We start from the raw sequence: 24812 nt of genomic DNA on the forward strand, positions 1-24812 counted from the left end.
TCCTTCTCCCCACTGCAGAAAAAGCGCTCCAAGGCGCTAAAATCCAAGAAAGAGTCTTTCAGAAGACAGGGGGGGCAAAGGCTGGGCCCAGGGGCCAGCTCACAGGGCCCTCCAGCAGGGAGGCAGCACCCAGTGGCGGTTCCTCCTGGCTCCCAGCAGCAGCAGGCCGCCCCTTAAGTCAGGAACAAGAGTGAACAGTTTTCATGGGGTCACAGCCCCTTTTTCTACACATATTTACTTTGTCTAAGGCTGTAGGGCAGGGGGAGAACCAGTTACAACTGGTTCTTGAGCACTTTGTTTTGCTCAGCCCCTCTCCCTATTCACAGGACAGGCTAGGGACATCAGACGCACCACAGGGGGCGGATCCAGCATTGTGGAGGGAAGGTCCAGCCCTATTCAGGTCCCAGGTGCAGCTCCTCCCTGCCATCAACATGCAGATCTCTCCATTCACCACCGTGCAGACCCATCCTGACTCCTGGAGCCAGGCACACCAGCCAGCTCCAGCCAATCACAAGCCAGACAGTCAATTCACAGTCACTGCACAGACATGCCAACTTCTAGAAGTGGCACTTCTACACTAGACACATTAAATCTGTGCACACCATCGCGCAACATTTAATCTCACGAGTTCACACATACCAAACTCGCCCCGTAACTCCTCTCACATCAGGAACTACCATGGACACACATATCCCCCATGCATTCCTATGGGAGGGCAGGCTAATCTCACAACACACACTCAGATTGCGCACGCACTTTACACTGGGACACCAGGTCAGTTTGAAAAGCAAAAAGTTTAGGGGTAAACCTGCCAAAAGGGCCAAGTCCAACAATGACTATGTGAATTCTACTCTAAATGTGTGCATCATTTGTCAGTGTTAATGGACCACATGAGAGTTCATTAAGGCAAAGATGTGAAATGCCATAGAACATTCAATAACAGATGAGTTTTGACACCCATACACCATTTGTTCATGGTCAATTCAGTATGATCACTGCATACTGAACAAGCTATTGCACCATTAATTATTCTTCCCAGTCTTTGTGCTCATTGGAACACATCTATTAAATTATAGAGCAGGAATCACTGGCTCGCTCACAGAAGAAGCGGGATGCATACTTTTGTAATAACTAGATCATCAAATGTTTGTGGTGGGGTTGGAACCAGAGGGATCCTAGATGAGCCCTATTTGGTTGGCTCTGATATTCTTGACATGCCTAGAAGCAAGAATATTTTCCCTGGGTGCAAGAACTTACATCTTCGTGGTAAGCAAGGTAGGTATTCGAGTGGAAAGTGCAGAGGATCTGGCTGTTACCTTTCAGAACATCTGTGTTAGCAAGTGTAAATTTGTAGCAGAGACATGATTTTCATACACTACCCAGTCTCAATGGGTGAAGTTATATGTAAGGGATGGCATTTTCGAACAGAGTGAAAACTTTCTAGTGAGTAGAATTTCATATTGAGGGGTAATAAGTAGGCTCACTGCCAGCGCCCTCCTTCCCTACCCTTAGTACTAGTGCTTCATTAACCAAGAAGCTAGGAGTTTCCTTGACCAAGAGAGTCATGACAAACCAGTTCTGGTGGTCTAGGCTACTTTACAGGTAGTGGCATGGCTTTAGGCCTACCGGAGGGCCTGTCATGTAAATGGAGTCTGTATACTTTTCAAGTTTTCAAAGTGTTACCAGTTCGTTAATATTCTATGTTAATGAATATTAGTTCACTAAGTAACCTGTGTCCAGTTTATCAACAACTAAGCTATTCACGCAGTGACATATTTTATGAAGAATGTTTTCTTCCGATGGGATTTGCAAGAAACCAGTTTGTCTCTTCAGACGAAAGTAGTATAGCGGGACCGCAATATCAAACATTTCACTTTTCCCGTTATCACCCACAGGAAAATGGATTTGTGGAAGGGTTAACTGTTCAATGAACGAAAAATGGGCATTGCTGAAACTTTGCGTTTCAACAAACGACTGTTGCTCAGGGCAGGTTACTCACGGGAGAGAGATTTGCACAGATTTGAATATTTATTAGCCTTTCATAGAGGAAGGGGGGATTTGCACACTAATAAGAAGACCATGTGAGCAAGAGTTGAGGTATCCCAACTTAGGCAGTAAGAGAAGTCCGATAAGAAGTCAAAATTAGTTATATAAAAATCAAACTGCATGGTTGGACCAAAGATGTGTCCAATATATTTTGGACAGTTAAAGGCTGCTGTTTATCCTGACTGAAGATGGCAGAATATGGAGGCAACATAAATGTTGAACATGGGGCGAGGTCTGAGTTAACAGTGGGCGGATCAGGCGTAGTGCCTCTACGCGAAGTCCCACGGAGTTGGAGAACAACTCCGTTGAACTTCACTCCGCTACGAGCCTTCCCCCCTCCCTAAGTAATTATAAAGTAATAAAAAAGGCACTTACCTGTTGTGGCTGCCTCCTCCTCGCTATGGCTGCTCTCCTTCCTCGTCCTCGCTGTTCTTCTTCTTAGAAAACCCCTATGGTGTACGGCTTGCGTATGTTCTTTGTTTCTGTGCCCGTCTGTAATAGGGCATGGCACAAAGGAAAAGTGATTCCCTCATTTGCATGGGGCACACCCCCATGCAAATTAGGGACCGTCCTCTGCAGATAGTGCTAGGCTTTATGTGTGCCAGAGCTCTCGGTATTACAGAAGGGGACGCACAAGCGTCTGTGGCTCCTTCTGTAATACCAAAGTGCCCTGGGGTGCAAAAAGTGGGTGCAAATGCCCAATGCACCCCTAGGATCCCTCTGGTTCCAATGCCTCCAATGCACCCCTGGGGCACTCTCTGTAATACGGACCTTATGCAACCTTTTGTAAATAGAGGGCAATAATCTGTGCAAATGGTTTTGTGCTCATATTGCACATTTTATTACTGCTTGTGTTTTGTTAGTAATTGCCATCATAACTGAATTCATCCTGGTGGTGGTTGCTCATATCAACATAGAAGTGGGTGTCAATTGTACAAAACTCCTAATGTGAGTAAGTGTGAATACTGATACAACATGCACTAATTCATAGTTCTAAGGGACCTGCCAAGCATGCTGGATATGGTAATTTCACGTTTTCCATTACTCAGTATTGCTATACAACAAAACAAAATCCCAGCAGGATGTACACCCACTTGACCATACCTTGCTCTGGGGTACTTTCTTGAATCCGTACACTTGATAGCCTATTAGGGAGTTCTTCATGGTGTTCACAGTGAATCCATAAAAGGAGGTCTTGGTGCCAACATCCTCCTCAAAACCCTCAGTCACTGCTCCATTCAACCTGAAACAAAACCAGTGAAAGATTGCTAGGAAGAGGCACTGAATATGGAAGTAGGTGTTGTAAAGAGCAAGAGCAGCATTTTAAATGTATGCCATCGTCTACTGGTGACACACTAAGTCTGGAGTACCTTCTCACCTTTGTCAGTGAAATGTCCATGCCCAAAAAAGTTCTGACTGTGCAGATTAGGGCATCCAGTAACATCTGAACCGATATATATTACGTTGCCCACATGAGAAACAAGTAGATCAGAACTCAGTAGTTTTACTTTCCATTCAGGCACTTTAAGGTCTACCTTTATAGTCTGTAATTCAAATCTACAAATAAAAGAAGATTATAAAAAAATATGGTTTACAAAGTCACACAGGAGATCTCTGCATGGGATGTCTTTGTTCGTCCCTTGGGTGTGCCAATCTTTCTGAGAGGGCTCCACTATCTGCTCTATACAAATGCACCACTGCGATACCCTGTGTGGTTTCCATCTGCTCCCTGGCAGCACATCTCTTTATCGTTTGTCCTTGGATACTTCAAAGACTAGTGAACGGTGTCTCCCAGGAATAAGGACACCAGCCTATGCACTTGGTGAATGATAGCCTGTGCTCTGTTATAACTCCAATTGCAATGCATGGAAGACTGTTGGATCTCAGAAGCATCCCCTGGCAGGTAGGAGAACTACCTGAAGCCTGTGAGTCCTAGATCAAGAGCAGGCTGCAGTAAAGAGAAGCCATCTAAAGGTAGAGGGCAGCAGACCCTGCTTGGCTCCGGATGTCCTGACATTCGCTACTATCACCTGTATCATCCAAAACACAACCATCCACGTAGAGAAAATGTCTTCGTAGGGTCATCAACCTCATTAGACGAGAGAACCAGTGACCTGACTGCCTCTACTGACTGTTACCTGGAGATCAGAAAGGTGTATCGGTCTTGAAAATAGGGGTTGTCTCTCTAATTCTGTTTGAGAAGGTAGATGATATGCTGAGCTGACCCTATGTAAGCCTGGAGGTCCACTTCGACTACCAGTCCCAAAGTACCAGACAGGGAGGTACAGGAGCTCCCAGAGGCTGCAGTGAGATGACAATCACAGGTATATGCATCCATCGCCCTGCTGATGATTATGCCACCAATGTGATTTAGCAGACATCCAGTGGAGGTCACAGACTGTAAGTATTTCAGTTCACCAGGGAGTGTGTCGAGGGACCTCTTTGCCCATCTCACTCAAAGAAAAGACTCCAAATGACTGCTGAACTGCTTTCACTCGGATTATTCTATAGAGAATAGCTATCTTTCCTGACTGTTGTGCTGCATTCTCATTTACTTGCAGACAGCAAGCAGAACTTCAACCGGAAGTCTTTCCTTCTCCTTTTGTGATGGCAAGCTTGTTCGTCCTTTCTATCACTGCCTACACTTAGCCTCAGACTTCTACTTACCATCAGTGCACAGGATGCATTACTGTCATCTGCAAGGTCGGATTGGGAACCCAAAGCAGCCCTAGAAATGTTCTTGGACCAGCCCCTGGAGAAGAACTGCCTTCCCCAGGAGGCTGAAAACACTTGCTTGCTACTTTTGTTACTGGGGTCCAATATTGCAGCATCGCTGCAAAACCGGCCTCCAATAACAAAAACTGGCCCCCACCACTGCAAAACTGGCCCCCACCCTCCTGGGGTAACGCCTGATGCCCGTTATGGCCAGTCTGGCCCTGGTTATCTGCAAACACTGTGCAGCCCATCCTCTCTGAATCTTTCTCCCTGCAGCAGCATGAATGATGGTTCTACTCCAGGACCCTACTGGAATCCTACTCATATGACTATGAGGCACTCCTATGTAGCTCTAAGCACACTGGGCCCCACAGTGACCGTGTATACAGGGGCGTAACATAGGCTCCTGCAGCTCTGCATAACAGAGGGGCCCTCAACCCTCCAAGGGGCCCCCAGCATTTTAAGGGGCCCACATTCAGCCCAAGGCCCATGTATATCTTTGAGATAAGGTAGAATCAGAGGCATCACATTCTGCGGGGCGGGGGCATTATTTTGCGTAACCCCACTTAATGTATATAGCTATTGTCTACTCGTAATTCCCATTGCCTTTTCCCAAGGTTAGTCAATAAAAAGTGTTTGTTCATAGTACATTGTCCATGATGATTATCTGCAGAGCAAGTAATGCTTATGGTACAGTGTACTCCAATAATTCAACTTTGCCTTCTTTCTTTAAGATATTCTGGCATTTCCATATACTGTTCTCTGTGGCGGCTCCTCTATGGGGGCGTTTCGGCGGCGCCGCCCCCCTGCTTTCTCGCTGTGTGAGAAGGCAGAAACAAATGGTAGTTATATAACTACCATTTGTTTCTGCCTTCTCGCACGGTGAGAAAGCAGAACTTCCTGGGTTTGGAGTGGGCGGTGTTACTCGAAGGCAGGGGGGAGTGGCTTGCCCACTGTTGTTAATACTGCCTGTTTGCCCTCGAGTAACACCTCCCACTCTCCCTGTTCTCTCTATATGCTGCAGCATACAGAGAGAAATGACGCAGGTGGGGCAGCCGGCCGGACCAATCCTAGACGCCACGGTGGAGGGGAGGGAGGCTGCCTGCAGCCTTCCTGATGACGTGACATGGTGCCCTGCAGAAATTCAAAACCAGGACGGCGGCGGGAGTCTGAGTCTCGGAACCGGAAGGTAAGTTTTATTTTTATTATTTGGAACCTCCTCCACTCCCATCCCCTCCGCAGCGCGACAACCCCATTATGACCACCCCCCCACCCCCACCTGCCCGTAATCCAATGTCTTGATCCCAGCCCTTGCTGTGTGCTGTGGCAGAGGTTGTGATGCTGGGGGTGGGGGCGCGGTGTTCTCCTCACTGTTGCCGATTGCCTCTTCTGGTAAGCGGGGAGAGAGCTCTGGACAGTGTACACTTGACTTGACTAAGGCCAGCGGGCGGGAAAGAACAGTAAATCCCTGGAAGATTGAACACTCACAGGGCAGGGATCTTGTGGGGCTCCTCTTTGTACTCTGGCACCACAGTGCTTTTTCTCCAGGATTCTGGGGAGTCGGATTTTGTAGGGACTGTACAAAAGTACCAGTTCCCACTGAGACTGCCTTACACATCTTGTGTTGTGTTAGAGATGGGCTTTGCCAGTCTGTAGCTTTTGAAGTGCCAGTTTTAATCTAGTGGACGATGTTTAATCTTCCGTTTGCTTAGACATGTCAAGATGAGATCTCCGAATCCGATCGTGCAGAGCCACCGTTTTTCGAAATGTTGTGGTCTTAAATGTCTAATGTTTGTTACATTATGCCTCTCCACCCACCAAATTGGAATTGCATATAGTGTCGATATAATTATTCCATTCTACTTCAGTCACTTTAGCCTCGATTTTTATGTTTGTTACCAGTGCCTTATATAGTGAGGGAGCTTTTTTTCAGTCAGAACCTTCTGTTGCGGTCACAAAATCCAGCCCATATGAAATGCTGCCTTCTTGCGAGTGATGCGTTTTTATGGCTGTTCTTTTTGTTTTAATGAGCCTGTTATGCGGATTTCTTTTTTTTTATTGAAGCCAGAACCCGTGTTTTTTAAGAAGGCTGAACATTTGATTCCAGAGCTTTGGAGACTGCTTTGGTATTGTGTTTGGTGGCTGTTATGCAGAGGTCTTTTTCACTTTGGTGGTAGTCAATCATTTGTTACTTGCTTGCTTAATACTTCTGCCATTTTTTTCATGCTGTTTTTATTTTAAATGTTTAAATTGATTTTCCCAACAAAACACAGCAGTACATACACAGTTCATTGGTTACATTTGCTAATGCATACAAAAAACAAACCCTATTCCAGACCAGTATACATGAGTCTTATCTACATTTGGACATTTGCATATTGACTCAGTGTGGATACGCCCTGGAGCTTAGATTGTGGTCATTAGATTTGCATGCAAAGTGGTTGTGATTATGACATTGGGTGAGTTGACAATTCTGTGTAAAGGTAGGAAACTGCAGATCACAAACAGAAAGCTAGCTGCCTAATGCTATTTGTGCCGGTAATTATTTGTTATCTTCCCACTGTGCCTGAGAGAGAGCAAAACAAGGCAGTAATGAGCGCTCCTCTAGAAGACACACAGAGAAATATGATCTACAGCCTTCATTGTGACTGATTCATTGAGCACAGAGGCACGTGGTGTTAGCATTAGGTACTTTTCAGTTGCAAATTCATACTCGCAAAAACCCGTCATTGTCCCTGTCACTAATGCCAATAATTTTATGCCTCACCACTTTCAAATGTCACCAGCTGCCACTGACTGTTCTTATGTTCCCTGAAAAGGTCTGAGCACTGGGGCTATGCACAATCACCCCACATGCATGCAACAACAGAGGTGGGCTTTTTGCTCAATAGATAGCCAGTTTGTAACCAATTTATTGGTTTCATCATTTCATTCAGGATGGGCAAAGACGACGAAATGCTAGACGGATTCCGATCCATTGCATAATCAGAATCACACTTTGTTATAATGGCCTCTTACAAATCAAAAACGACCTGCTTTTCAGGCTGGGAACACTGTCAGTAACCCCAGTAGATGTGGGAGTTGTACTGCTTTATTTGGTGTCCATACCCCACTGATGTTCAGCTTCTCCATATGAGCTCCCCATCCCATACACGAGGTGTACGTGGTGATGGTCACTGTTGGCACTGGTGTCATGAAGGGTCTTCCTGCCATTTGCTCTGTTCCACCAACTCCTTTCCTCCTGCACTCTCTGCGTGACAACTACTATATCTACCCAGCTCTTCGCCTGTGACCATTGGTTTTGGACCCATCCTTGATTGTCTCATGTGTAGCCCCGCATGTGGTATGCAGAAAGACATCCTCCCTAGTAATTTCTTCACAGCCCTAACTGTCAGAGATTGACATTTTTGGTAACAGAGAGCTTCTTGTGTCATAGCCAGGACTCTTTTCTCGCATGTAAATGCCTTCACTTGTATTGTGTTTATTTTTGCTCCCAAGAAGAGCTTCTCCTATTCTGAAGTGGGTGAATACGTCTCCATGTTTATTGTGAACCCCAAACTGTGGAGGGTCATCATCACTGTACTTTGGCTATTTCTGCACCCGTGAGCAGAATTTTCTCTCACCAGCCAGTCGATTAAGAAAGGGTACACATGTAGTCCCTTTCTTCTCAGGTGAGTGGCTATGGCCTCCAGGCACTTTGTGAATACTCTGGGAGCGGATTTTATGCCAAAAGGTAGTGATGTGATTTGGTAGCGTGTTTTGTGTAAGATGAAGCACAAGAACTTCTTGTGCCTGTGATTCCTTGCAATGTGTAGATAAGTATCGTTTAAGTCTATGGTTGCAATGTAATCCCCTTGCTGGAGTTGAGGGATGACCTCCTGTAGAGATGTCATTTTGAACTTTTGTGTTCTTATGAACTTGTTTAGGAAGTGGGGGTCTAGAATGGGCAGTAGTGACTTGTCTGGTTTTCGGTATCAGGATGTATGTTGAGTAGATTCTTTGATTGATATTTTTTTTGGGGCAGCTTTTCTATTGCTTGTTTCTGTAGCAGTTCTTTTGCTACCGGTTGGAGCTAGGTCTTTAATTACTTCATGTGGGTGGTGTGCTTTGGGACCTATTTGGTGGGTTTTTCCAGTTCTACATAATAGCTGTGTTGGGTGATGTTGAGAATCCATTTATCCAATGTAACGTCCCTCCACCCCTGGAAATAGCCTCATATTCTCCTTCCACAGGTTGTGTGTGGGTGGGTGGAAGTCTATATTTAGTGAGTCACTTGTTTGTTGCTGCCTCCACTCTTGACATCTCTCCTTTGCCTGTCGCTCACCATTGTGGTGTTTGAAATTGCCATTTTTGTGCTGGTGTTCATGCCTGGCTGATGTGTTGGTAGGCTTGATGTGTTGTGTGGATTTGAAAACTTCCACTTCCCATGGTCTTCCAGTTGGGGTGATTCTCCTTCTCTGCTGCCCTTAAGCTATAGGGCCCCTATCGACTTTACTGTGTCTCTTTTGATTTGCTGCAGTGTGTCATCTACTGCACTACCAAAAAGGGGTTCACCATTGAGAGGGGTATTGCTAATTTTACCTCCCCAAGTCTTTCTCCTCCTAGGCGCTTTCCATCAAAAGCTTTACCTTATTCACAATTCCTGGAGTGAAGCTTCAAAGTCATTCTTTTTTTGAAGGATTGCAGACATTTTAGCTTTGTGCTGTCTTCTCTTGCACTCGTATTTGAGAGCGCGTTCTTCGTACCGAGTATATTTACTGCCCTATTCTTCGGAATCGAAGTTTCGGCTGCTGTTGGCTGTATTGCCAACTTCTTGCTTTTCTCTCGACATCGATCATCTTTTGACGTCAGTGTCTTTGAGACCCTGCCATCTGCGGTATTCTTTGTTTGGGACCCGCGGGGATCCTTTTGCCTCAATTGGTCTTTTGTCCTCAAAACATTTGGCACCGAGGCAGTCTTTTGTGATCTAGAATCCAAAACTTTCAGCTTGACTGCTCCAAACTTTTTCAGTGCTACCTGAGTGCACTTCTCCTTTGATGTCCTGCATTTGCGCTCAACGTCGATGATCTCTCTCTCGACATCCGAGCACTCTTCTTCAGCACTCTTCTTCAGCCTCTTTGGCAGCATTATCCTCCTCCACGCTTGATAGTCCGAGGTCTTGGTTTCCTTCAGCTCCTCCATGGTGTAGTGTGCTTGCCTTTGCTTTTCTCATGTACTCAGCAAGACTGCACACTTAGTGGTTGTTCCTCTGTGCAAACTTGTGGTGGCACTCTGGACAGAAATGGAAAGATGTATTCTCTATCTCACGCAGAGCAGCGGTCCCAGTGTCCATGCATTCTTCCTTCTAAGTCTTTTGCTCTACGCATGTTCCACTTTCTTCGTTGTTTTAGGTGGAAGTTGGTGGAACTCTTTGGAAAGGATTCTCTTCCTTGGACTATCATGATGGCCTTCTCTGATTTTCGAAATTTCCTCGATGATTTCTCTTTTTTGCTCTTCTTTCCTTTGATTTTTTGAGAGCTTCAGAGATACTTCCAGACCTAATGGCAGAAAAAAGAATCTGAAAATGGCAACCACGAAAGGAGACTGCTGAGGAGTGCGTCTGACATCAGGACAAGCTGGACTAAGCACCAAATGGTGTGGGACATTGATACCCCACAACCAAACAAAAAAATAAAGAAAAAGAAGGGAGAAAATACTGTAAAAGGGTAGTGTTCCAGACTCTGCCAATAATGTACAGCATGTGAATCCAGAAAAGATTCACACTGATAAATACTCCCAGGTAAAACCCGAGAGAGTGAGGAAACATGTCCTTCTTGTCAGCATCCATTTTGTGTCATGACTCCATTTTTTTTGCATTGCCATTTCGTGTCAAACACCTCTGCACGACCCTCCTGGTCATTTCTGCTGATGTCTGTCGAAATTCTAGCTGTCACAACCACCCTGTCCTTCCTGCTCCTTGTGGTTGAGCCAATTTCGAAAAAGGGGAACCAAGAATTGGCTTCACCACCCTCGGACTGAACTCCTGCACACATCCATCCTGTTTTGCCAGACTTGGTCATGCCACCGTCCCAGAGCTTGTTTCTTTCACATATCCTGTTGTTCAAGATCTGTCTGTTCTCTCACATACATATCCTGTTTTGCAAGACCTGTCCGTAATCTTTGTACCTTCTGTTGCAGCCCCGTCCTGCCTGAACAAAGAATGGTGTAACTGCATTTTTGACTCGGGCGCCAGGCCCCCACCCAAACTGGTTTCTTAAGGTGGGAAATGTGTATATAAGGCCTGTAAGCTGCAGAGTGAATCAGCAGCCTCCTCTGTCTTGTTTCTAATGAGCTTGGGACTCTGTTTCATAGCCCGGCTATTCAAATAAAACTTGGTTCCTCCTGCAGACGAAGGCTCCTGTGTCTCCTTTTGCTAAATAAGGAGGGTATGGAAGACTTGGGCGGTTTCCCCGCCACCGAGACCCAGTAAGTGGGTATAGCCGGTTCTTCAAGAGGGCCAGGCATGCTCACTAACCCTTGCTAGCTCTATGAAATGTGCCTCAAGTGTTTTTGGCAGGACTGCTTTTAGTTCCAAGTCCAGCCCAGGTTCTAAAGTAAGGGTGGGCAGAGAGTGCCACAATGTGGAATTCCGCTAAGTTTATTAAGAACTCTGTGGAATTCCGCTCCGCCCTAACCTGCATGCAGGCCGCAGACCTGGAGGGTGACCCCCAGATTGCCACCTGCTTGGCTTACCAGGTGCATTCTCCACCGTGCCCGGGATGTCCTCCTCCTGGATGTCTCCCCTCCTCGTCAGTGCAAAACCCCTATGCTGTACTGCCATGTGGCGTTTTAAGCTCCGAGTGAATTTTCCCGATTCATGCCCTTATATAGGTACAATTCACATTGCCCTTATATAGGCATATAAATCAAGCCCTTATTTAGGCATAACCCATGCTATCCAAATACAGGCACTACTTCCACCCGTACCAAACGTCACAACGACTTCTTGGAAAACCAGCTTAAGCAGTCAGGGACTTCCCCTTGCTTGAATATTGATTAGTCCAAGAACTCAGTTACTTTGCACCAGAAAGTAGGTATTTGACCGCTTTCTCAATAATGGGGACACAGGGTCCATTCTGTCGTCTCCCCCAGGGATTCAAGAATAGTCCAGGGTTATTTTCAGCCAGAGTAACAGAGTTACTACAAACCTATGATGATGAGGCATTATCACATGTAGATGACATCTATCTAACAGCTGATGACTTGGATAGGCACTTGAACAGGGTGAACACCGTCATACTTGGCTTCGCCTCTGAAGGGTACAAATTCAATTTTAAGAAATCGAGAATTGCCCACCTCAACGTCCTTTTTCTAGGATATGAATTATCAAGTGAAGGCAAAAGCCTGGCAGCAACCTTTCTGGAGAAATGTGCGCTGCTCCAACCTCCAAAAACGCTGAAAAACTTACAGTTGATTCTAGGTTTCCTAAATTTTGGAAGAACTTACATTCTAAATTACGCAGAAAGGGTTAAACCTCTCTACAAATTAATTAAAAACCTGATTTTAAAACAGTTAATTGGACTCAAAAACACAGAGAAATTTTGCATTCACTGCAAACAGACAAGTTAGCAACAAAACATTTACAAACACGCGTACGCAACTTAGTGATCCGAATCATTCCAGGACAATGCGGATTCACATACTTAACCTTTAATGAAGGAGAAAAAGTACCAATAGCTTACAAATCACATTTGTACACACAACCAGAAATTAAATTAACTTCAACAGAGAAAATTCTGACAGCGGTTCAAACTGCGGTAGCAAAAGAGAGAGCCCTTGCACAGGGTAAGCGCATTATGGTTGTTACTCCTGTACCTGCCTTAGAGGCAGTGACAAAAGCGAGCATTCCGAATGCTTAAGCTTTACATCCGAGATGGATACAATGGGTTCATTCTCTTGCTGCAACAGACATTGAATACATTTTTGACCCTCATTTGAAAACACAAGCATTTCTACTATATGAACAAGAATGTCCTCTGCCTACTGAGATTCTGCCTCTAGAGCAGTATGAATGTATCATTTATACTGAAGGATCAGCCCAACTCGCTACGGGGGGAAAACAAGCTTATAGCGCTGCGTGCGCGATCATTACATTTTGACCAATGGTCACTAAAACGCAATCTCTAGGAGATTGTACAGCTCAGCGAGCTGAACTACAAGCATTCAAGATGGCGCTCGAAAATACTGATCGCGAATTCCCCACACTCAGTGTGCGATTCGTATTATTGTGTTCAATCTTACAATGAATACTTGCAAAACTGGATTCAAAACAGTTACAAAGATGCAAAAGGTGGCACAATTAGGCATAAGTTGCTTTGGGAACACGTAGTTCAGTTACGACAAGAACTACAAAAAGTTCATGTGATACATACACTGAGTCATCAACGTGATGGCGTTCATGTTGCAGGGAATTCATTGGCTGATGAAGCCGCGAAGGCAGCTGTGCAAACCGCTTCCGTAGCTGCAATCACTCATTCAAAAAATAAAATAGACGGCGAAATAATGCAAGCTGTCAATGCTTCAAGCAAAGACAGTGGTAAAACATTACCGAAAGGCTTTCCACTCAAATACTCATACATAACTGATGCAAATAATGTTCTGTTTGCTCGAATTCCTGGAGTCGGGGATAGAGTAATTACAAACATGGAACATAGATTTGACCATTCTTAGCAGCACATGAAGGGCTCGCCTCTGCACACGCAGGTGTTTACACCACAGTGTTATTAAAACAGAGATACTGGTGGCCACACATGAAGAAACAGACCAGAAACTATGTTTTGGAATGTGAAATCTGCCAAAAGATGAAAGTATCTACAGTGAAATGTCCTGTGCAGATGCCCCTATTAATCTCAGATAAACCATTAGCTTGCGTTTACCTGGATCACTGCGGTCCCTTACAGAGTGATGGTAACTATAAATATATCATGGTCGCAGTGGATTCGTGCTCAAGATTCATTTGGATGTGGCCTCAGCACTCGGCTGACGCATGAACTGTTCTAAAAGATTTGCGAGTCTTTATCGGCACATAAGCAGTCGGCACGCTATATTCTGACCAGGGTCTTGCGTTTAGCTCTCGAGCTTACAAGGAGGCCATGATCAAAGTGGGTGTTGCATTGCGGTACTCTAGTCCATTCCATCCTGAGGGAAATTCGGTAGTGGAGAGAAAAAAACGGGACATAAAGCAATCTATAACAGCGATGGTATTAGGCTCGGGTGATGGGTGGGTCAAACATCTAATAAGTGTCCAACGTAGTCTTAATAATCCGCCAAGAAGTTCTCTAGGGGAAATCCCTCCATATGAATTCCTTTTTGGAACAAGAATGATAATTTCGGATCTCGATTGTCACACTTCAGTGGTAGAACAAAAACCCTTTGATATCAAAGACTGTTTGGCTGTTTTGCGGGACTTAAATGAAATAAGAAAAAGCCAAAGTAACGTGTTCCTGAAACCAACGACCACTGAAGAGAAACCAACCGTCCCAGCAAGACCTGTCTGGATTCCAAAGATTGGGTTTCTAGTCCGAGAAAAGATCGCGGACAAGAAGGAATTTGGGCTTTCTTACAGACAACCAGTACGTGTCCTAGCCATCCACGGATCAAGAACAGTATTACTGCTGGCCCTTTGCTGGTAAAAAGGAGAACAGGTTCATGTCCATCGACCTGGTAAAACCACATCATGTGGCCGATCATAAGCAGTAGGCCAAGTGGACTCCAAAGATGTAGCAGACGCCCAAATCTGGCTACCATCCAAGAGGTTCAAACTGAGAGACTCATCACCTTTGAAGAATCTGCAGTGCGAAAAGAAGGACTATGCAAAAAAAGCCATGGAACTTGTACCTCTTGAGACCCAAGTAACAGTTCGTCAAGAAACGCCTGTCTACAATGAAATAGCAACTGACTATACAAATGTAACACGTGATCAAGTGGTTCCAGTGATTTCTACGAATCCTGATGCAATCACTACAATTGACATATCTGCCTCTGGCTATTTTATTAACTTTGATCCGTTTTCTAAGGATCCCAGCGAACCTGAAATGACGGCAGCTAAAAAACCTCTTAAAGAACAAGCAACAGAACTTTTTCTTCAACTGGAAAAAACTGATCTGGTTTCACCATGGATTGAACTTTGGATTGTGTTGGGTGTACTTTTTCTTCTACTTTGGTTGACTCTTGTATTTACTTTGGGAATGCTGATAAATAGAAAATATGTTAAAAAGGACACAGCAAGTAAGAACATCAACTTACTCCTCAAGCCGCACAAATCATCTCATTGTGAACAAAGAGACTTGTCATCAGTGAACATCAAAAACGTTCCTATACCTGGTGGTATAGCTTGGGACAGAACTGATTATGACATTTTTGGACCGGCGGAGCTGTTGAAGATTCCACACCAGTTCAAGATTTCCTTGAATGACTGTTTCATCTAGTACCTTTTCTGGTGATTGGGACTTCGAGACTATTAATGATATGCTGTCAGACTTAGAAATGTCTGCAACATTTACAAATCATGAATACTTAGAGGGTTCATCAGATTATGAACAAATGTATTGATATAATCACTATGGTCATCATTTCTTGCACAAATCTGCAAATCCTAGAAATGTATTTACTTATAACCAATGGGAACATTGCCCTACGCCAACAAAGGGTAGCTCAAAAACATTTTATGGCAAATTTCCATACTTTTCAGGTTTTAATGTTTCAAATCCAGAATCATTTTACTTTAAAAATGTTAATAGGACAGGAATGAAAAGTATGTTGACAAATAACAAGCACATTTATTCTCCAGCCTTTTATGCTCAGCTGTCTTCATTAGATTTCGACTTTTGGAAAGACAACATTGAGACAAAAACTGTCTGGGGAACAAAAGACTGGCAGGTGCAGGGCTTAGAAGCTTTATTTAGAGCCTGCATCATCCCAGAGCAAATAATGTTTTTGAATGACACTGTCCAACAGACATCTTGTCTTGCGTTAGCCAATATCAAGGAGTTAAACAAACCGTCCATACCTACACCTACACCTGATAACAGTAACACTTTAGAGGGGGTGGTCGACGTACATACTATTTTGCTTCACAACAGAACAGATCCAGATTGGAAAAAATGGTTAATCTGGACCACGGACACAAACAACTGTCAAGATAGATTCCTGAATAAGACACAAGGGTTCACATTCACTAGGCCAGATCCAAGATATGTTCAGAGACAGCATCCAGGAATAGTAACAACATACAGAGTAGGGAAACTTTGCCTTGAATGGCTACACAAGTCTACACTAAAGGAAGTTGAACAACACTTATCTTTACTTAAAGATGGCGCTGATCTGAGGGACTTCTTACAAGGACCTACTAAACTGCGTCAAAAACGTGTTCTATACGCCGGTATCTATGCTCTGTATAATGAAGCATGGAAGATTACGAAAGCAGAGACTGCAGAAAGAATATGAGAAATTGATCGTATTAATTTAGAGAAATCGCTCTCTGTAGTTGACAATGGGTTAATGACTGTCGTCCAGGATATATTCTTTGGATAGCATAGTATCCTCTGCTATAGACATGATGGAACAGGACTTGGTCGTGTTGCAACATGCTCAGTCGCAACTACGTTCTATAATGCTATTAGGCTGGACATTACAAAACCTTCATTCAGGCTATGTGCCTTGGCGTTTAATCAATACCACGTCACTGTTTTCAGAATTCAATCTCACTGATAAACAGATCAAACTGGCAAAGAGGGGAGCAGACGTTATGGTGCTGAGCATTGAAAAACTGGAAAGACTGCCATTTACAGTCGCTGAAAAAACAGCCATTGAATGGATAATACACTGTACAATCACTCTGCCTGCTACAATTTTCAATTTTCAGTATTGCTTAAAACATATACCAGCAGGCATATATGAAAGGATGGGTAAAGAATACATCAAGACATCCTGGAAATTACCTTACACACACAGATGTTGGATTGGGGGGAAAGAAGTGTTTCCTAGTGGTAGAAATTGTGAAAACGCACTAAGCGGCTCGCTCCTTTGTCAGGGTATTAATTTACACTGGGCCTGTGATGGTTCCTCTAACAACTTATCCTGCCACCTGCAAGGTTCACCAGCTGCAGTGATTCTTCCAATTTTTAGGCAGCTTTCTAATGGAAGTTACATTATGTTGAATGCTCACAGCTGCTGTGGCATGTTGCCAGGTTTAGCCTATCTCGTAATTGTGTCAGCCAGGGTCACTTGCTGTATGCAAGTATTGTTTCCAAAAACCAAGACAGACTGGGAGTCGCCGTTATGGCCTTGACTGAACATCTCTTCTATACGAATTGAGACTTTAAGCAGAATGAAAGCCATTCGTTTACAGAAAACTGTGCCATTGACATTGGCCAAAGAGACCTATGATCTTCAAGTCGCAAGGACTTCTGCAGAGATACACACCCTATTAACTACAAATTGCCCTGTACATTTCTCAGAAATGTTAGGTCGTATCTTAAACATGTCTGATACGAGTGGTATTGTACATCTATTTAGGACGATTTTTCGGGACTGTTAGCATCTTTTGAAGCAGCCCTAGGAATATTTCCAAACTTCGTGCACTCGGTCTTTGGCGGATTGCCTCTCATTTTGGGACTCGCTGCAGGGATACTATTTTTGCTCCTACTGCTTCGATATGGCAAGCCAATCCACAGCAGACACCCAGATCACCGTGGAAAATACTCTACTGGCGATAAAGTGTCGTGAGCGCATAGTCCAAATTTTGGACTTGTTTAAGAGAATTGAATACCACATGGTTTATGTCATTCAGACCAATCTGGCAAGATTGCATCTTACCTGTTCTACGATGCCTGCTATGCGGAGCAGAATGCGTGTTAGACATCTGTCTCACACTCCCGTCAGTCATGCCAGTGGATGTTGAGACTTTGCTTGGACCAGTGACGGATCATGTACTGTGTTGTCTCCAGCGGCTACCAATTCTGATGACGGCATTCATTGAGATCTCACAGACGCAAAATGCTGACGGTGAGGTACGAGAGAAAAGCAGCACACAGGTACCCAATTCGAACATTGCTAATGCGACCAACGCTGACGGCTATGCTTTACATCTATGTGCGGTTAATCTTCTTAAAGAGGTAATCCAACTTTCACCTACAATGGTAGATGAAATCTTTTCAGACTTAGAAGATTTGATGTTTTCTCCAAACAATAACACTGACTTTTGATTTCGGCATGCAGTGTTCTGAGAGACTCTGAATTCAACCTTCATTTTTTCAAAACAAGGTCCTAACTTTGGAACTCTATTATTTCTATGATCAAACTTTTGTTTTTCCAAATTTGTATTTTTTCATTTTTGGCACAAAGTAATCTGCTTAAAGTAGAACTATTCATAGAGAACTAGAATTCTTTGAAAACTTCCAAGAGACAATATTTGACCTTGTCCACATTCAAACAGTTTATATAATCTGCTATGGAATGGTGTCATCTTTTTCTTCTGTAATTAAGAGCCATTTTATAAATGTATTTTCGTGATTCATTCGGATAGCATTTTCAAATGTCATCTATATGCTTTGAATGAAACATCGCTTTACATGCGTACCGCACATATGCTTTTCGTGTACAACCAGTACCAATGCATTTTTATGTATTTTGGGTGGGTTTTAACACATCATGTTTAGATATGTTTTTATGTGCTTAGAACTTAGTAATGTCGTACATAAGAAAGTGGAGTGGGTGTTGTGTGACGTTTTAAGCTCAGAGTGAATTTTCCAGATTCATGCCCATATATAGGTATAATTCACATTGCCCTAGAAATCAAACCCTTATTTAGGCATAGCCCAGGCTACCCAAATACAGGCATGGCTACTTCCACCCGTACCAAACGTCACAACGACTTCTTGGAAAACCAGCTTAAGCAGTCAGGGACTTCCCCTTGATTGAATATTGATTTGTCCAAGAACTCAGTTACTTTACAAAGAACAACTATTCCCTAGGGTTTTTTTCCTGACGTTCATATGCCCGACTTTACGTCAAACTATGCCATTCCGAATCACCTTCAAGGTATAAATATACCTTCACTTGCTCTAGCAAGATACGGTGGTTCGGAGCAGTTTGAAGACCTACTTGCCCGACGCAGCTCGCTACAGCAAGTGCAGAAGGAAGCCGACTCTCCAGCTGACGCACTGATCAAGAAGCTGCCTTTCTCCTGCCGAGAACCCAGCTCCAGTGTTTCCGTCTCTACTTGCGGGGTGTTGGGAAATCGAGTCCCGAGACAGAGATACCAGACCTCCTTCATTCTAACAAGGTATGGAGCGGATTAGAACCTAGAGAAACCTTTGGTAGATTCTTGACAAAAAACTAAACCTATGCTACACAATACTTACTTCCTCCCTCGGACTAGACTTAGGTTAGGTACATTGGGGAGGTGTATTTTAGAAGCACCAGTTGAGTATTTTAGTCTATGTTATTTATGTATGTATTTTATATGGCTTAGAAACCATACAATGCTCATACAGTATTATTTCATATTACGGTTTACGCTGTAAACATTATACATTGCAGTCTGCATAACGATTGTAGCAGTTCACCTCTCTTGCATGAGAAAGAAGACTGTTCAATAAACCCTTTTTATTGAAAACGCCCGTCTCTCTATTTCTCTGCAACTCTGTAGAAATGAAGCGTGCACGATTGACTGATTGAAATACTTATCTATTGTTTACGCGACTCAGAGATATATTCTTATTCTTGGGAAACAAAGTTGTCATGTTTATCGGTTGTCAGAAACTAATCCCTTCTTGTGAATTCGAGAAAGTTTCTAGTGACCTCTGAGTTAGCTGGCACACACACAATTAAGTTTAGTATATTCGATAGAGACCTAGTTGACCTCAGTCCTACGTCAAATCTATAGGATATATTATTCCAATGCGCAGAGCCTATTGGAAATATAGGTACTACATGACAGTACATCTTGGGAGGACTGCGCATGCGTTCGTGCATGCTCAGTCCACCCAAGACATACAGCGTTGGGGTTTTGCACCGATCAGGAGAGATGACAGTCAGGACTCAGGGGGAGGACAGCCCGGGTATGGTGGAGAACGCACTAGGTAATCCCCGACGGCCTCCTAGGGGTGAGTGACAGGGGCAAACTCTGCCACGCCGTGGATTGGAGTTTTTGCTGAACTCTGCGTTCCCAGCAGAGTGTGGAGTTGGCAAAACTCTGCAAAACTCCGCTGGCAGAGTGGAGTTCACCACCCACCCTTATTCTAAAGGTAACAAATGTGGCCAGTATAACAATCTGTTGTTCTGAGAAGTGCTGAACTGTTTAATTAGTAAATCTTACTTCTATTAAATAGGTAGAGGTTCTCAAACTGCTTCTGAAGCTGTGCTAGTCTGCTCATTTACAATGCTCCCTTGCTTGGATTGTGTTTTTCCATCAGTGTGCTACAAAGTCCTCTGAGGGTGCTCCATGGTTTTTAGCATTGCACCAGGAGAGCCCAAAGATGTTCTGGTAAAGGGGTGATCTCAGAGTGTACCAGTGATCATACTTTATTGTGGAAACTGCTCCCTCAGACTGCATTGGAAAATACTTATTGCACCTGGATATGAAAGGATTGCTTATATTTCAGGAGCTATTGAAGGGACAGTGTGTTATCGATATAGAATTCTTCCACAAATAAGCTCTTGCAATCTCTGATGAAGTTCTGATGAAAGGACGAAATACTTTGACTGGGCTGGGAATTCACAATATATTGTTTGGAAGAATAAAGATTTACTTCACATGTATCTGGCTTTGGTGGCCTCAATGGACTAGATACATAACTGATTTATACATGGACTAAATTTGGACCTGGAAGTTTTGATATTTTGAATTGAAGCTTTTATTTAGGTTTTGTATGCTCCCACTTGTAGTATGTTTTTTGGTGATTTCAAAGAGGGCCTTTAGGCAGTAGAGCCCCAGGGTTGAATGCATACCATTCACCTACTTTGATGGAATAGTCACTTGTGCGGTATTTGGAGCCATTACTGCTTCTCTAGTGTTGGTATTGAATATAGCATGCTACAACGCATGCTTTTACGTCGCGTTCCATAACGCGGTTGTTACAACGACCGCGTTGTTAGAATGCGATACCTTTACAATGCAAGTCATTAGATTGACTTGCACTAGATGGCGCTCCAACATTAGAAATAGTATACTTTACTATTCCAGCTCCACCTTGTGCAACAGTAGGGAATGTGTTGGAATAGCAAATCATACTATTTCTTAGGCTGGAGCGCCATCTAGAGCAAGTCGATCTAATGACTTGCGTTGTAATGGTATCGCGTTCTAGTGATGCGGTTGTAATGGAACGCGATAACAACTGCGTTGGAAAGGTCGCTTCCCATTGGCATCACATTTGACATATGCAGTTGGGATTTTTAATCAACAGCACTTTGTAGGCTGGGATTTGTGAACCCAAACCTACAATGGAAAAAGATAAACTGCAAGACATGCAAAGTAAAGCGCTACAGGCAAAAATCCAGGACCGGCAGGTGGGGTGGGGGGGTAGGGGGGGGGGGGTCAGAAGGGAGGAATATAAACTAATGTCACAGAATGGGTAGTCACAACTGGGATGCTTGACGAAGGATAGCAATTTCATTTCTCATACCTGAACACAAAGTCATGGGCATCTATGGCTTTGCCTTGTCGTGACCCATTCAGGATGCCCCCGTTCCCGACTACAGAACAACGCAAGCACCCGGCCTGCGGTTTAGCGTCAAACATCCAGCTGTTGGCAGATTGGTTCAGAAGCTTCAGGGTGGAGGAGACAACTGAAAATAAATGGGGAGATAGAGTTATGTTAGCAGCAATTTGTTGCAAAAACATGGCTGGGGCATGTGCGTGATGATTGGAAAGTACATATTCAAACATTCTGCTCAGCTGTAATTGCAATATTGTTTAGAACACACAAGTGTCAAATCAGAGGATATATGTTATCAAGTGGGACGTGTAAAGTGATCATCTGTGTCCTTTTAAGCTTTGCAGAATACCATGGGAAAATAAAGATTTAGGGGTGGCAACAATCAGGGTTGGACTGGCCTACAGGGCAATGAGGCAGTACACGATGAGTTGCTCCGATAGGTTTTTACTGTTGATTTCCCTAATGTTACCACTTTTTTAACTATATGCTTTGCTAGTGGTGGCCACTTTTATTTTGGTGCCTCGCCCTATTTGCAGTCCTAGTTCGACCCTGGCAGCAAGAAAAGGTACTATTCAGACAGAATTCAAAACGCTAAATGTGCAAATAAAGAATTCTATAAAATACTCAATGAATTTCGCAAACCAAATTGCTTAGAAGGGACTCATCCTGTTACTCAAGATTTCACAGACAAACTGGCAAATCATTACACGGACAAAGCAGACACATTGGAATCATACTTAAAACAGAAACAAAGCACCAGCACTAACCCTTGTACAAAACAACAATCCAAGAATGCTCTAATCAAGCCTCTCCGTTCCTTCCAACACATCTCACACGATGAGTTTATGGACCTGGTCAAAGCAAGCAGGCCTGCCGGCAGCCCTTCGGACCCCTGTCCGCCACAAACTTTCAAGACCATTCTTTTAACAACCTTTGCTGCCACTCCAGTAAGAAGAATCATCAACGATTCCTTAACTACTGGAATATTTCCAGAAGAACGCAAAAAGTCATAGAAAAGCCCTTTACTGAAGAAAACAAACTTGGACCCGCTGAACCCTGACAACTCACCTCACGTGCTATAACTATGCAGATGACACGCGAATACTCCTTCAACTGGAATGCGCCAAAGACACTGGAAAATCACCAATTTTCAGCTGTCTCAGAGCCGTGGATCAGTGGATGACCTGGAGCCATCTCAAATGAATACTTCAAAAACTGAAATACTCATGTGTGGCGATTGGAAACTTTACAACCCGCTTGCCGCATGGCCTGATGAACTGGGATCACTGCTTAAAATATCGAAGGAAGTAAGAAGCCTCGGAATGACCATTGACTCCAAGCTGTCAATGAATGCCCAAGAGGATAAACTAGCAAGATTGAGCTTTGCTACTATAAAAACGCTGCAATTAATTTTCCCTCATTTGGAATTTCCACAGAAGGTCCAGGCTACCATCTCCCTTGTTCTGTCCAACCTCGATTACGCCAATAGCCTCTACCACGGATCACCTTTAACGACCATGAAAAGACTATCACGGATTCAGAACTCGGCTGCCAGACTACTCTTGCATATCAAACTGCGAGACCTCTTCTCCCCTGCCTTAAAAGCCCTGCATTGGTTACCGGTTGCCAGAAGATCCATGTTCAAGCAGCTTTGTATCACCCACAAAGCAATACATGGAATGGGACCGCTCTTCATCAGGAATAAAATCACCAAACACATTCAACAAAGGAACCTCCGCTCTAAAGGAGCATCTCGCCACAAAATCCCACCATACAAGAAAAAAAACATGGGTGGCACATCCTTCTATGTTCAAGCAGCCAAACTATGGAACTCTTTACCCCCCAACATAAGTTCCACCAACAACCACCTTATCTTCAGAAAACTACTCAAGATGTGTCTCTCTTCCCCACATAAGCACCATACGCAAACAGAAATTTACAGCATATCCCTCTGTATACAAGCATTTTTTTCACTATAGATATGTACCTATCTTTGTGTATTACTTTGTATAAACATGTAAAATAATTATGTTGTTGAGAGAAAAAATAATAATAAATAAATAAAAATCATCTTTGGTCTACATGTACATACTTCCATTGTGCATCTATGTACCTTCCATGTACTTGGATCTGTGTGCCTGTTACTTTTCTCCTGAACAAGCATATCCAATGAACTACCCTATTTCTCATCCTGTGCCTCTATCAATATCTTTAATCTACATATACTTACCTCCTTTATGTATCTATATACTTTCAATGTAATTATGGATCTATATATTTATCACTTTCTTCTAATTTAGCATTTCCAATGCACTATCCTATTTCTCAGCCTATACTTCGCTCAATATGTCTTCCTGCCCAACCTTCTGACTCATCTCAAACTTCTTCTACTACTCCTTCCAATGCACTACCCTATCTCTCATCTTATACATCTATCAATATATCCTCTACATCCACTTTCTCATTTATCCCAAACCCCTTACCACTACTATGATTGCCAAAATAACCCTTTCTAGACTCTCTCCTACTCTACCTCTCCTTGCATCATCTGACACCTCTTTTACTATACAGTGTAGGGATGGAATTTGTGATAAACACACATTATTGGCCTAATGTGTCCAATATAACTCCGCAATCATATACTCGATTAATTAGAATAAAGTGTATTCATTAAGTTACCTAAAAATTCACTCTCTAGTAGTTTAGCACTATTGACACGGCTGAAGCCATTTTGTTTTGTTTCTCTATGTACAAAGCGGTTTCCCTGAAATCACGTGACTATGTCCTTTTTTGTATTTCGTGGCATCAGCCAAACTATGGTCGATGCCTGCTAACTGGTAGCTCAAGGGAAACTCAAGGTCGCACCTGCCTTCTTGGTGGGATGCGTACAGTCTCACAAAGCTCGTTCTTGTCCTCCCCGGCTTTAGATAGACTGGGAGGCAACTGGTTGACCTGCCCCCGGAATAGCTGAAGCCTAGGATACTAGCAATCAATTGTGCCTTATATGGGTATTCCTTTTTGGCCTGCTGACAAACTGTTTTTCCTTGTAGGGTGTCATTCGCGATGTGTGAAACGTATATATGCATTGTACTTTGAACATGTAACCAGTCTCCTCTGCGCACCTTCGAGGTTGTGTAGACTGGGGCTCCCCTGTCAGGGTCTTATTTGATGAATAAACGATTGAACCTTCTCCATTGCCGATTGAATTATTATTTGTCTTTAGTAATATATGGGTTATTGGTAAGTGTGACCCATTAAGATAATTTTGATCCCAACAGTTGGCGACTCCGCCGGGACTCCGTGATAGGGTTGTCCCCTCCTGTAAGCAGGAGTAACGGGACAAGGAGGAGTTCT

The 24812-nt window shown here is 43.6% G+C and overlaps 1 protein-coding gene across 2 annotated transcripts in view; it reads right to left on the reverse strand.

Moving 5' to 3' along the window:
• ST6GALNAC2 (ST6 N-acetylgalactosaminide alpha-2,6-sialyltransferase 2) overlaps positions 1-24812 on the reverse strand; it is a 373309-nt gene that overhangs the window by 43695 nt on the left and 304802 nt on the right. For both annotated transcript variants that reach the window (XM_078654601.1, XM_078654602.1), the window contains 2 exons: positions 21426-21588; positions 3151-3289 (listed from right to left, as the gene is read on the reverse strand). In XM_078654601.1, coding sequence (XP_078510727.1) covers positions 3151-3289; positions 21426-21588 — 302 coding nt within the window. The remainder of the gene's footprint in view (positions 1-3150; positions 3290-21425; positions 21589-24812) is intronic.

The sequence above is a fragment of the Lissotriton helveticus genome, chromosome 7, assembly GCF_964261635.1.
Source record: "Lissotriton helveticus chromosome 7, aLisHel1.1, whole genome shotgun sequence".
NCBI classification, from domain to species: domain Eukaryota; kingdom Metazoa; phylum Chordata; class Amphibia; order Caudata; family Salamandridae; genus Lissotriton; species Lissotriton helveticus.